Source organism: Schistocerca gregaria, chromosome 1, assembly GCF_023897955.1.
Source record: "Schistocerca gregaria isolate iqSchGreg1 chromosome 1, iqSchGreg1.2, whole genome shotgun sequence".
Taxonomy (NCBI): Eukaryota; Metazoa; Arthropoda; class Insecta; order Orthoptera; family Acrididae; genus Schistocerca; species Schistocerca gregaria.
This window is the reverse complement of record NC_064920.1, coordinates 1,185,489,115-1,185,504,425: the sequence shown is the minus strand read 5'-3', so window position 1 is coordinate 1,185,504,425 and position 15,311 is coordinate 1,185,489,115. Positions and strand designations below refer to the sequence as shown.

The 15,311-nt window shown below is 42.1% G+C and overlaps 1 protein-coding gene across 1 annotated transcript in view; it reads right to left on the bottom strand.

The window, feature by feature from the left end:
- LOC126284516 (Down syndrome cell adhesion molecule-like protein Dscam2) overlaps positions 1 to 15,311 on the bottom strand; it is a 1,260,408-nt gene that overhangs the window by 784,934 nt on the left and 460,163 nt on the right. The window contains exon 4 of the mRNA XM_049983498.1: positions 13,820 to 13,962. Coding sequence (XP_049839455.1) covers positions 13,820 to 13,962 — 143 coding nt within the window. The remainder of the gene's footprint in view (positions 1 to 13,819; positions 13,963 to 15,311) is intronic.

Here is a 15,311-nt window from a genome sequence, read left to right as displayed (position 1 = left end):
TTTTTTTGAGACCGTCCGCCTGCCTATTCCTTGCAATATCAGCTCCGGCCGAGAGAGCACAAACGAGCCATCGGCGGTACAGCAGCGCAGCCCGCGGTCCGTTATTCTCGGTTACACGGTCGCAGCTGAAGAAGACACATTCCAAGCCTGTAGCGCACACGAGGAAGACCTATTACTGAACCCGGAGTTACAGGCGAGGCAACGGCGTATTTTGAATTCATATGAATGCGAAAGGACTTGGAAGAGCAGTTGAACGGAATGGATAGTGTCTTGAAAGGAGGATATAAGATGCACCTCAACAAAAGCAAAACGAGGATAATGGAATGTAGTCGAATGAAGTCGGGTGATGCTGACGGAATTAGATTAGCAAACGCGACACTTAATGTAGTAAAGGAGTTTTGCTATTTGGGGAGCAAAATAACCGATGATGGTCGAAGTAGAGACGATATAAAATGTAGACTGGCAATGGGAACGAAAGCGTTTCTGAAGAAGAGAAATTTGTTAACATCGAGATGGTCAGGTAGTCATTTCGGCAAGTATTTGTATGGAGTGTAGCCATGTATGCAAGTGTTAAATGGACGATAAATAGTTTCGACAAGAAGAGAATAGAAGCTTTCGGAATGTGTTGCTACAGAAGAATGCTGAAGATTAGATGGGTAGATCACATAACTAATGAGGAGGTATTGAATAGGATTGGGGAGAAGAGGAGTTTGTGGCACAACTTGACTAGAAGAAGATATCGGTTGGTAGGACCTGTTGTGAGGCATCAAGGTATCACCAACTTAGTATTGGAGGGCAGCGAGGAGTGTAAAAATCGTAGAGGGAGACTAAGAGATGAATACACGAAGTAGATTCAGAAAGATGTGGGTACTGGAAGCGTGCCGAGACAGTCCGCGCATTTGCGATAAACACTGCTTAGTTAACACTGTGTAGTTAACGAATTGCCGAGTAAGCAGAAGATGCCTCATTCGTTGCCGTTGATTCTACACCAAGTCACGACGAGGTTGATGTCATTAGTTCCTTCCCTCTCTTTTCCTTTCCTTTCTCCCACCTCCACCTTCAAATTACATAATTTGTATCACAGATGTGGATTTTGTTTGGTGTCTGTTCTTCCGGACATGTCCGAAACGACAGACACCACGCATTCATATAACTGATTCGCCTAGATGGGCAATTAATCCACAGCCTTCGATGTGAAGCAAACGAAGTGCTGTATCATGTGTGAGATACAGAGGCGACCGAGTGCGCCGGGACTCACCCCAGTTCACTGCTAGTAGCGCCACGCCACCTTAACGCGTCTGCATGTAGCGCACCAAAATTTAGTATGAAATTAAAAATCAGAACTGATGTTTAAAACTTTGTTAAATTATAGTTTAGTGTAATACCAAGTCTTGATGTTGTAAACTTAATAGTTTACGGAAAAATGCTTTTCTAAGACAACAATCAGTGGCGCTAAATAATAACGCTTGGAAGTCAGAATTTGGTCAGAAGGTGCAATTAGAAGTTATAAATAAGTAATGCTGGTTTCCAAAACAGTAAAACAAAAATTAACGCCAGAATCCTCGTTCTTCGGAAAAATCAGAGGCGCTAAATAATGGACTTAGAAACTTGCAAATTTTTTTTATGCTACAGTACACCCCAAAAACAATAACAGAGAGTCCACGTTAATCTACCTCTTACAGTTTTTGAGTAATTAAATAAAAACTAATTTTGTAACTAAAATGTACTTAAGTGTTGTAGATTAAGTACTTGAAATTTTAATGGTAGAAGATTTTGATTAAACCAGATGATCAAATATATCAAATAATAGAGCTACACCAAGTTTAAGACTTGTAACATAAATAACAACTGATATAAGTGTTAGCAAAGGTATGGTTCAGAGGTAACAATTTACCGTTAGCTCCACTAAATAAATTCTATTAAGCAAAGTTTTCATTCTAGCGACCTGAAACTTTCTACTTGCTTTCAAACTGTTTATCTGCGTACCAGAAGTGAGAAGTTACTGAAGCAATTGGTAACTGTATTATTAAATATTAAGTGCCCGAGATAGCGGTCGTTTGTAGACTGCCGCAGTATGCAAATGGACAGAGACAACAGATGTTTTCTCGGTAGTCCGCACCGGCACCTTATAAACACAGCCCCTGAAACAATAGGAAGGTTCACTTCGCTCTCAGACACTGTGAGAGCGTCTGGTCGCGCTCTGCCTCAGGGAACGTCAGAGCCGAGCTGTGACAAGCGCCTATTCGGCAGTGAGAACGGATTGGGAACTCGCGAGGACTGTACACCGTCCTGGATCGTTTAGAATTCGATAAAATAACTGTTAGTGTGCCGTCCGTGTGAAATTCAATTCTGCGTGGCAAGTGGTGAATTTATTTCTACTTTTATGGCGAGCATTAATTTTTGAACATTTATTGCGAACTTTCAATTGAGTAATGTTAGTCAGAGCGAAGAACAATCTGGTAGGAAGTTATCGCAGAGGTCGCCTCTGAACTGCTAAACGTGGTGTTAGATTAGAAAGACTTGTTTTCAATTGAACATAACGCAATTTTAAGTGTTGTTTGTGAGAAACTTTAATCAAATTAAATCTTGATTGGAACTTTAAACTTTTACTGAAGTCATAATCCTGATCCCGCAAAGAAATGGGAAACAGACTCGTTTCTTTCAATGGGCTGGACCGGAATGTGGCCTTGCCGACTGGAAACTAAGGTCAATATGCTTCCCTTCGCTTTCTGGCTGACCACCAAATTAGTTGCCATCCTCACGTGATTAAAGACGGCATCAAAACCTTAAACCAATGAAGTAACTTACTCGCCGCCCCACAAATGCAGATGCACGTTTACTTTGCGGCTGGGCTGGCCGAGCGGTTCTACGCGCTACAGCCTGGAACCGCACGACCGCTACGGTCGCAGCTTCGAATCCTGATTCGGGCAATCACGTGTGTGATGTCCTTAGGTTGGTTAGGTTTAAGTAATTCTAAGCTCTAGGGGACTGATGACCTCAGAAGTTAAGTCCCATAGTGCTCAGAGCCATTTATTTTAGTCTGTTATCCGTATAAAAGAACAGACCGATTGTTACATATTAATTGGCATGAATACGGCACGAGCCATTTGAACCATTTGAACCACAATTACTTTCGACCTCCAGTGGGCATTTAAAATTAGTGAGCATGGAGCACATGGACGGGGACTGCGGGTAAGTGGCGCTAGGTGGGAATCTACGTCTACATGGATACTCTGCAAATCACACTTAAGTGCCTGGCAGAAGATTCATCGAACCACCATTACAATAATTCTTCATTACAGTACTCTGGAACAGCTCACGGGAAAGCAGAACACCTCTGACTTTCCTTGTGAGCTGTGATCTTCCCTTATTTTATTTATCATGATGGTTTCTCCCCATGTAGGTCGGTGCCAAAACAACATTTTCGCGTTCGGAGGAGAAGGTCGGATATTGACATTTCGTGACAGGATCCCGCCGCAACGACAAACGTCTTAGTTTCAATGATGTCCACCTCCAAACCCTGTATCAGGTCCGTGACACTTTCTCCCATATTTATCGATAATACAAAACTTGCTGCTCTGCTTTAATCTTTCTCGATGTTCTTCGTTAATCCTATCTGGTAAGGATCCCCTACCGAGCAGCGGTACTCCAAAAAAGGACTGACAGGTATAGTGTAGGTCTGTTGCATCTTCTAAGTGTTCTTCTATGGTTTGCTGCCCCCACAACATTTTCCATTTTCTAAGTGTTTTTCCAATTTAAGTTGTTTGTAATTGCAATTACTAAGTTGTTGCTGTTGTGGTCTTCAGTCCTGAGACTGGTTTGATGCACCTCTCCATGCTACTCTATTTTGCGCAAGCTTCTTCATCTCCCAGTACCTACTGCAACCTACATCCTTCTGAATCTTTTTAGTGTATTACCTCTTGGTCTCCCTCTATGTTTTTACCCTCCACGCTGCTTTGCAATACTAAACTGGTGATCCCTTGATGCCTCAGAGTATGCCCTCCTTCTAGTCAAGTTGTGCCAAAAATTTCTCTTCTCTCCAATTCTATTCAATACTTCCTCATTAGTTATGTGGTCTACCTATCTAATCTTCAGCATTCTTCTGTAACACCACATTTCGAAAGCTTCTATTCTCTTCTTCTCTAAACTATTTACCGTCCACGTTTCATTTCCATTCATGGAAGTAAGTACTAAATATGTAGTTGAATTTATGGCCCTTAAATTTGATTAATTGATCGTATAACCGAATTTTAATGGATTCTTTTTAGCACTGATGTTGATGACCGCGCACTTGTCATTGTTTAGGATCAGTTGCCAATTTTCGCCCCATACAGTTATATTTTCTAAATCGTGTTGCAATTTGTTTTGATCTTCTGAGAACTTTATTAGGCGGTAAAAGACAGCTTCATCTTCAAACAACCGAAGAACGCTGCTCAGAGTGTCTTCCAAATCTTTTATACGATTAGGAACAGCAGACGTCCTATAATACCATCTCGGGGAACGCAGGAAATCAGTTCCGTTTTACTCGACGACTTTCCGTCAGTTACTAGGAACCTGACTCCTCCGACAGGAGCCCGCATCTCGTGGTCGTGCGGTAGCATTCTCGCTTCCCACGCCCGGGTTCCCGGGTTCGTTTCCCTGCGGGGTCACGGATTTTCTCTGCCTCGTGATGGCTGGGTGTTGTGTGACGTCCTTAGGTTAGTTAGGTTTAAGTAGTTCTAAGTTCTAGGGGACTGATGACCATAGATGTTAAGTCCCATAGTGCTCAGAGCCATTTCAACCATTAGAACGTCTGACAGGAAATCACGAATCCAGTCTCATAAATGAGTCGATATTCTATAACCATGCAATTTGGTTACAAGCTGCTTGTGAGGTACAGTGTCAAAAGCCTTCTGGAAATCTGGAAATACGGAATCAGTTCGAAATCCCTTCTCAGAAGCGCTCAAAGCTTCGTGTGACTAAAGATCTGGTTGAGATTCACAAGATGTTTTCTAAATCCTTGTTGTGTGTCGATAGACAGTGACCCGGTCGGGCAGTATGCCGAGATAGTCTGCTCAATCGCGATAAGCTCTGTGTTCAGGTGCGCAACGATTAACGCAACTGCCAAGTAAGCAGGAGGTCCAGGGTTTCAGGCCTGATCGGCACACATTCACTCGTCGCTGCATGAACTCCCGATGCAGCTGAAATCATTGGTTCCATCCCTTTCCTTTCTTTCCTCCAACCTTCACCTTCACTTTACATAATTTGGTTTCATTTGAACACTTTGGGTGAATAGAAGAACTAAATTTGTACACTGCTGGCTACTAAAACTGCAGGAAGAACAGAAAATGAAATTTTACGGTTTGTATATACACAGCGTACACTATCTTGTGAAAAATATGGAAACAAATAGTGGACATTAATACGGCGTGTTTTCACGCTTCTCCTGTGAAAGAGTGGCAGTCATTCTTCCTCAAGAGCCGAAACCAGAGAGGCCGACGAAGTTGAACGTTGAAGTCTGGAGGTGGCTTACAAAACACTCGTTCGACCTATACTTGAGTATTGCTCATCAATGTGGGATCCATACCAGGTAGGATTGATAGATAGAGATGATCCAAGGAAGAGCGGCGCGTTTCGTCACAGGGTTATTTGGTAACCGTGATAGCGTTACGGAGATGTTTGGCAAACTCAAGTGGCAGACTCTGCAAGAGACGCGCTCTGCATCGCGGTGTAGCTTGCTCGCCAGGTTTCGAGAGGGTGCGTTTCTGGATGAGGTATCGAATATATTGCTTCCCCCTACTTATACTGCCCGAGGAGATCACGAATGTAAAATTAGAGAGATTCGAACGCGCACGGAGGCTTTCCGGCAGTCGTTCTTCCCGCGAACCATACGCGACTGGAACAGAAAAGGGAGGTAAAGACAGTGGCACGTAAAGTGCCCTCCGCCACACACTGTTGGGTGGCTTGCGGAGTATAAATGTAGATGTAGATGTAGATGTAGAATTTCAGGAATGTTATCGTACGTAAAATGATGGATCAAGGATGCTGCTTTATGAACTGTTCCTCTACTGTTCGGAGTTCGCGACGCCCTAAAATGTGTTCGTACTCTTTCGCAGGTAGTGCGTCCTTAGGCGCAGTAAAGTGACCTAAGTTAGAAAGTACTATAAATGATATTATTAGCATTAGTCGAAAACAGTCTTGGTTGCAAAGTTAGTTTTTCTTATTTACCAACTACGCTTTTCACCTTATTTAGGCATCTTCAGGCTGATCTTAATTTGGTATCTTGGGACGATCCTTTAGACAGCGTAGCTAAAGGGCATCGTCGAGTACATCAGGCCAACATCACCTTCGTTAACCACAGTAAATACTTTCTAGATGGACGTGAGTGACTCTAAAACCTGCATGACGCGTACACGTTTACATGTGAAAATTATAGAATAAGATGACGCTTTAGTAGTTGTCTGACTATGTCTAAAGTACAAAAGTAAGTAGATAAGGTTGGCAGTTTTAAATTAATCAGGGTTTCGACTACAGAGGAAACTCATCTACGAGGATCGTCTCACATAACATCCAAAACAGCTAAATAAATCTTTCTCAAAATACGACTCGGATTAAAAAGGATGTAAGAGAGGGATGTAATCTCTCGTCCATACAGTTCAATACATACATGGGAGAGACAACTACGGAAGTAAAAGTAACGTTCAAAAGCGGAATTGAAATCTAAGGTAAAATGGTATCAATTATAAGAGTCGCTGATGTTATCGATATCCACCGTGAAAGCGAAGAACTACAGGATCTGCTGAATTGAATGAACATTCTAATGAGTACAGAATATGTAATGAGATGAAATCGAAGAAAGACGAAAGCAATGTTGAGTGGCATAGATGGAAACAGAGACAAACTTATGATCAGGACTAGAGATCACGAAGCAAATGAAGTTAAGGAATTCTGCTATCTAAGCAGCAAAATAATCCAAGACAGAGAGAGCGAGGAGGACATAAAAAGCAGACTATCACTGGCAAAAAGGGCATTCCTGGACAATAGAAGTCGGTTAGTATCAGACATAGATCTTAATTTGAGGACGAAATTTCTGAGAATGTATATTTGGAACACAACATTGTATGGTAGTGAATCGTGGACTGTGGGAAAACCGGAACAGAAGAGAATCGAAGCATTTGAGATGTGGTGCTATAGAAGCATGTTGAAAATTAGGGTGGACTGATAAGGCAAGGAATGAGGAGATTCTGCGTAGAGTCGGAGAGGAAAGGAATATGTGGAAAACAGGAGAAGGGACAGGACGATAGGACATCTGCTAAGACATGAGGGAATGACTTCCACTGGAGGGAGCTGTAGAGGGCAGAATCTGTAGAGTAATACAGGGACTGGAATACGTCCAGCAAATAATTGAGCATGTAGATTGCAAGTGGTAGTCTGAGATGAAGAGTTTGGCCCAGGAGAGGCAGTCATATTTCTTAATTTAATTTGTCATAAATAATATATCTCTTTTTCATCTCGACTGCTCAGTTAATGCAATCAATATTAGAAATAAGAACAATTTGTAGAAAGGTAATAAGGCACCTACCTTAGTGCAGAACGGTGTCCATTATTCAGTTTTCAGTAACTCGGCAATAGTCATAAAAGCTTCAATACTAATTCGGGACAGTTCTGGAGATCTGTTGGTGTCCAACTCTTACTCCGCTGATATGTTACCTAGTATATCTGAGTGATAAATATATATTGAACATCATCAAATAATGTGGTCGTAACTTAATCTGACTCCTACACTTCTTCTGTACAGTAATGCGATTTGTTAATGCCATTTATACGTATCATGTTCATGAGTGTACTTGTATCAACTTGTTTAGGAAAAGTTCGGTGTTAAACTGTAAATGAAAATATGACACAGATTTTTTAATTATTCCCCTTCCTGGACGATCCTTACAGTTAGGACCTCTGAAATGAACAATACCATTTAGTATTTACAGACGTCTTGGAGTAAAGATTTAGGGTGTTTAAGTTCAGTATCACTGCGAAATAAAAACAATGCCAGTCTATTAGGTTCTAGGAGAATTCTGAGTGATTAGGTATTTACTGTGGTCTTGGTGTTGGAACTGTGAGTATACCTAGATGATTTTGATATGATGTGAATGGAGTAGCTGTGGCGTGAAATGTAATGTTGTTGAACGTTGATAAGTATTTTACTGCTAGCTATACAAGCAACGAGGTGCACGAGAAGCAGAATTCCTCTCTCGGAAAACTTGCTCCGTTATTCGATACGTGGGTTTCGTTAATGGCACATCTTCAGTGTTGAAAGCTGATACTTGCTGATCCGTGTGCACTTAGTTCACAGAGAAGAGTAGCGTGCCCTGGTCGCTCAGAGACTTATTAGAGGATTTGTCGCCTGCGCGTAAGGCGAGAAAGCTATTCAAGTAACCGAAGAACTGATCAAGAGGCGAGCGTTGTGGAAAGCACCATTATCTGCTCCTAGCGTAATGGTGCTCTTGCAAAGTCGTTCAGCTCACCAAAGAAGCGTCAGGCGCGGAAAAACCTTCAGAAACAGTAACTAAATGAAGATCCCTAAAAGTGGCGAAATAGGTTTGGAGTTTTAGCGAAGCCTGATTAAAGTAACACCTGCGACGAGAATGAGAGAAAGGGCAGACAAAAGAGCAACGGGAATGAGAGCAGAGAGAGCTGAAATTAAACGAGTGAAAAGAGCTAATCCCTCGGCCTTTTATTACAGTTTCATGGCTGCAGTAAACGCAATGCGTATCGGAAGTAGAGCTCGTGCGATAAGCCGCTTACGAAGCACAACTGCGAGGCCGCTTTTTTTTTACTTTTTTTATTTCTTAACTGTAGCCTACCTTTGTGTCCTAGAAGTGCTTCACTGCTTCTCTACGGGTAAATATGAATACAGTAATAGCATTACACATACGGACTCATGGGCTACCATGAATGAAGCTTGTTCGAGTGCAGTGTCACGCAATGTGGACTAAGGCGCTCACATTTCTCCCACTACAGAAATATACAGTAATGAAAAAGCAGAATACCTAGTTTATGTTTCTATTAAACTCTGTAACGCATAAGTTTTGTTTTCTTACGTTTCATGACCACCGAACGAGACTGCAGGCAGATAAGTACATCCTTTGTAAATCACAGACTATCCACAGAGCTGGCCGATATATGAACGCCAGGTTAGATCATGGTATCGTAAGTCTGCGCATTCGTTTCTTATTATCAGATTACTAGAAAATCTTATTACTTACTACTTATTATTTTAACTTATTATTATTTTATTACTTATTATTTATTACGTATTACTTATTACTTTATTTCCAGAAATCAAAAATTAACGCAAGATGCTTTCATGTTCTCTAATGTATCCATATCCATTAGAATACATAAAGGGGCCTAAGCTAAACACGTAGGACGTGAGCAATTATCACCACGATAACCAATATAATTTAAGGAAAACTGAGTGAAATCATGCGTTGAGGAGGAAGATATATACGAACGGCGTTCAATACTTACTATTTACTTATTATTATTACTTATTATTTTACTTATTATTTTAACTGATGGTTTGTCGCTGTCTGGTTAGTATGATGAAAGGTTCAAATGGCTCTGAGCACTATGGGACTCAACTGCTGTGGTTATAAGTCCCCTAGAACTTAGAACTACTTAAACCTAACTAACCTAAGGACATGACACACATCCATCCCCGAGGCAGGATTCGAACCTGCGACCGTAGCAGTCGCACGGTTCCGGACTGCGCGCCTAGAACCGCGAGACCACCGCGGCCGGCTATGATGAAAGGCTGTTGTATTTAAGTGCTGTTTAACTTAAGGCTCACCGGCCACTTGACCATCTTCTTCTGTACGGATGCACAAACTGTGCCCGAACACAAGCTGCGAGTAATGAGTACAATGGGCCAGGGTACTGTGAATATAGTGCGGGACAATAAGTTGAGAATTTGAGTCTCACGGGAGGCGCGTCAGAGGTAAGTCCCTGCAGTCGCACTATACTCTGTGTCCTCGGTGGCTCAGATGGATAGACGGTCTACCATGTAAGCAGTAGATCCCGGGTTCGAGTCCCGGTCGGGAAAACATATTCAACTGCCTCCGTTGACTTATATCAACGCCTGTATTCAGCACAATTTATATGTTTGAGAATAACAGTGATGCTTCTGTGAATTTGTACGTTTTTAGTACGCGGTAGGATGTCGGCAGAGGTAAAGCATATTGTTCGTCGGTATTAAACCACCAGTAAGTCCAGGGACCACAGATACGTATAGAGCTCGCACGCTCCTGACTCTGCCGTCTTAAGGTTTGAAACCAACGTCTAAGCTATAGCGGAGGGCAAACAGCAGAGTTTCTGCCTATGCACTACGCGTAGTGGAGTAGATGGTTACAATTTTTCTCATTTATATCTGAAATCAAGTATTCATTTTAAGAATGGAAAGACTTTAAACACCATTAATGGATTAGGCCAATGGACTGTTATCACTGGCTGACTCCTAGCTACAAAGCAAATCGAGGAGCGATCTATGATCATAGGACATGTGATCAGCATGTCGCCAGTTCCGGCAGCCACTTTTTTCAGGTGACTCTGCTACGTCCTTGTGCCTGAAGCTCCTTATCCGTCCGCACCAGGCTGAATGGCCCACTTCCACGCCTCCCTATCTCGGAAAATTCCGAGGAGATACAGGGAAATCATCCCGGGTCTTTCCACACGGAAAGCTCAGGCGCTTACCTTTCGGCTACAGAGGCTCTCGAAACTGTACGAGTTCTTGCATTATCAATACACATCCAGCAGTACTGTTAACCTAATTTCTCCCTTATTGTCAGTATTAATGCTTGTGGTCAGGGGAAAGGATAATAAACAATTCGAAACGCTGTAACTTTTAAGCATGTCCGACTCACACCCTGGATACTTATCATCAGGGTGTGAGTAGGACACTCATAGAAACTAGAATCTCCCCTGAAGATTTCCTCCGTAAGATGGGACGAAATGACCACGGCATAATAGCCCGGAGTAATGGTGGCACCATTCGTAGGTCGCAACATAGCATCTATAGTGCAGGTGCGTTCCAAGTAGAGAGCTATCATTGAGTTTCTTTTGGCGGAAAACCAGATCATCGTGCTCCCGAATGTCTATGGTGAACAAAAGGTCGGTGAGTCGTTGGGCAAGGAGTCCGCCATCATCAAAAGTACATTCAGTCTCCCGTCTGGCAGCATTCAACTGTGACGCCTGCAACGTCGGAACGTGAGGACACTTTCATGTGAAGTGATAAACGCTTCACAATTAAACATCTCGCTGCTCAACTGGACGTCTCTGTTGGTAGCTCTGGCACACGAGTTGGTGTACTCGAAAATGTGTTCTTCCTCATCCACCCTGCAGCCTTTCCGAATTTTTTTGGAGTTTTGTGGTAAGTTCCTATATGACCAAACTACTGTGGTCAAGCCTGCCGCGGTGGTATAGCGGTTAAGGCGCTCAGTCCGGAACCGCGCGACTGCTGCGGTCGCAGGTTCGAATCCTGCCTCGGGCATGGATGTGTGTGATGTCCTTAGGTTAGTTAGGTTTAAGTAGTTCTAAGTTCTACGGGACTGATGACCACAGCAGTTAAGTCCCGTAGTGCTCAGAGCCATTTGAACCATACGGTGGTCATCGGTCCCTACTACTTAACGTAATTTAAACTAACTTACGCTAAGGACAACACACATACCCATGTCCGATTGAGGACTCGAACTGCCGACAGGTGGAGTCGCGCGAACCGTGGCAAGGGACCTAGGACGAGGCTGCTACCCAGCGCGGTGCGCCTTCTGTGTTTCATCTGTTTGGCCCAATGAAGGCTGCACTCCTCGAGAAGCAGTACGTGGGTGATGGGAAGATTACTGATACAGCCAGACGATGGCTCCGACGTCGACTAATTGAGTGGTATTATGTGGGCTTGCAGGCCCTCCGAGTAACGTGGCGCAACGCCGTCACATTGAAGGGAGATTAGGTTGAAAAATACGGCTTTGTATGCAGTAGAGTGGGCAATAAAACGGTGTACTGGAATCCTGAATAAGTACTAAGCGAGATGTGAAGCGAGTCGGTAGCAGGTCTGAAGTGAGAGGTTGAGAGGAGCGGTATGCCTGCCAGCCACCAGGTATGATTTACAAGAGATTATAAATGGATGTACAGAGACATCAGCTAACTATTATCATAAGAGGAACTAATACTATTGAATTATTTTTTGAGAAACTCAAGAGTACTGAAGGTATGTTTGAACAATGCTAGTTGTAAGATTATTGTAAAAAGTAAGTCCCATTTGAACGTTTATAAAATCATTTCATTCGAAATATAATTAATTTTTGCCAGCAATATTGCATTACTGATTATAATCCATCCTCAATACCATCAACGTAAAACTTTGCAAAATTTTATTGTTGTCAAGAAAAAGTTTAACTATGAATTACCTAACTTCAGTCAAATTAATTAAAGAATAACGCCAGCTTTGCTATTAAAGAATAACATCAGCTTTGATAATAAATACAACCACTTATTATGACAGCCCACCAGCAGCTAATAGAGTATAGTAAAACAGAGTAAGTATATTCATGTCGCAGTTCGATGTAGCAGTCAGATGGCGATCCAGTAACAGTAAAAAAGGTAAGAAACAGTTTTGGGTTATTGCAGATAACGACTGAGGGCCACGACGACGACACATTCTATGTTTCGTCGAAATAATCAGCAAATCGCTTTTAAGAAGCAGCAATTAAATTTGTATGCAAAGATTGAGAAAGAGACTAAATTTCAAAGGGTAGATTTCATTTGTTATTATTAAGCAAGAGGTAGAAATCCTAAGGGAAGGTTTCATGGGTTATTGTAGAAGGGAAACTTGCGTAACAAAAGAGATGTAGAGGAGACGGGAAGGTTTCAACCTGTTCTGTGTACATGAGTACTTTTCTTTGCTTCACGACCTACGTTTGACTAAAACTACATGTAGTCGTTGCAATTCACACTGATAATTCATATTTCGTGGTCTTTCTGTGGTTTCCTTTGCTTACCTACGTTATATGGAGCGCTGTGTTAGACCAGTGTGTTACGGTGGGTATTTTGAATTGTAGTGTTGCTTCTATCTTACAGTTTTGTAGGATGTGTTAAGCTGCTTTCTCTCATTAAATCTTTGTGCTTCGTATCTGCTGTGTGGCATGAGTGTTGAGACACGGTTAAGCACATTTCTGAGATAAGCCTCTGGGCTGTTTCGTATAGTCCTTGATTCCCACCAGAGGATGTTTAGCTGCATCTTGCGATTTGTTATTGCCCATGTTACTAGTTAGCTAGAACCTTCAGCGCCCCTTTATGACCGTCAGGCACTTTTAATTTCGTACCTTCAGTCCATTCACTACTCTTTTATACATGTTACACATAATTATATTGGCACCAGAGCTTTTAATAGCTTAGCATCGTCCCTAAGTGCACGAGATAATCAAAGAACAGCATCATTTTCTCAAGTAAGTGTCTTGTTCCATTGCACCCAGTGTTCTTAAAGTTTCTAGATGGCTCCTTAAATCACAGATTCGTTACTATTGTTGTGTGACTGTAATCAGTTACAGTTACGAAGGCGATATTTTGCTGAAGATAGCCCTTGCATTCTCTTAAAAAGGCGACCCACTTTGAAGTTATACAGGTAAATGAAATCAGAGTTTTCGTTGATGGTTCATTGCGATGGTCAACGATTCATTATGATGACTGCATTAGTGACCGTCTACAAGATCCACACTTATACTGGTGAATCATGCTTCTTCAGAAGACGTTACTTGTCGGGCTGATTCGTAGAGTGGTATGTGGTACTCACCAGCTCGGACTACGACATCTCTGCTGAGAACTGCACCACCCAGGTTGGATGCCTTGCAGCGGTATGTGGCGGAGTGCACTTCCTCCCTGTAGTCTTCAGCTCGGAATGGTGGAAAGTACAGCGTGCCATTGCCCAGGGTCTGCCTGAAATGGGCAGAAGTGCATAGTCAGTCATTGTTTCTGTCTGAGTGAAGAGGGCTGAATGATTCTTGTAAAACTGCCGGATGCCAATGGGAAAGGTCACTCTGCTCTCGTAACTCTGGTAACAGCTTAGAACCCAGGCAGTCACTTGACTGAATCATTCTAATGGGTAGCGAGCATTGTTACGAATGTGTACGGCAAATAAAAATTGGATGCCAGTGGTTATGCTAATTGTAATTAAAAGGAAAATCAGCTGACAGGACATGAAGCCAGTTAAATGGACGAAAGCGATGGATTATGGAATTTTTTTACTATATTCCCTGATAAAGGAAAATGTAGTGGCTACGAAGGTATGGAAACTGTGTGGATGACATGAGATTTAATGCAGGATCAATATGAGAGAGTATTTCGTTCATGATGAATGGGGTATTCTAATCGAGACCTTTATTTAGATGTAAATGTGAGATTACGGATGATGACAGTGCAAGAAGCGTAGAATTTAGTGGACAATCCAGCCGAAGGACCTAACAAGGTACGATTGGTCACACACCATCACCACTTCAGTCTCTTAAAGCCAATTGTTGCTTGCCGTTTTGAATACTGTAATGCGTAACAAACAGTAAAGTGGTAAGCCCTAGAAGTGGGAAAAACTTCATGAAACATTTCCTTACTTAAGGAGAATTATCTTGGAAATAGTAGGCATAGGTAAACAGCTAGATTGTCTTTCTAGATTTGTGGAAGATTTTCGACGGTATAGCACTTCGTTGACTGAACTAACAACAGTTCACAATTCTTCCGTAATACCGTTGTACATTACAATGGAAAGAAATCTGGAACAGAAACCAAAATAACATTTTGTGTTTAACCTGGAAGGGTAACAGACCACATAATATTTACAGTATAATATTGTATTAAAAAAATAGGAGCAAGGAAAGGGGGGGAGGGCAGCATTAGGAGTGAAATGGGAATTCCAGTGTTAAGCGCAGAGGTGGGAAAAGTAAACTGAAGGCCTCTATAACGTGAAAGACTTGTGGTAGGAGAAGAAACAGGAATCGATAAGGAAGATATAGGGGATCCAGTATTAGAATCAAATTTAAAAGAGCTTTGGAAAGCTTAAGATCAAATGAGGCAGGAGGGATAGGCAGCTCTAAATCGGAATTTCTAAAATAATTGGGGGAACTGGCAAGCTAGCGACTATTCAGTCTAATGTAGTGGAATCTGTGAGAATGGCGACATATCATCAGACATTGGGGAAAAAATATCATCCACACAATTTCATAGATAGAAAAAGCCGATAAGTGCGAGAACTAGCGCACAATCGGTTAACAGGTCGTGCATCCAATTTGATGACA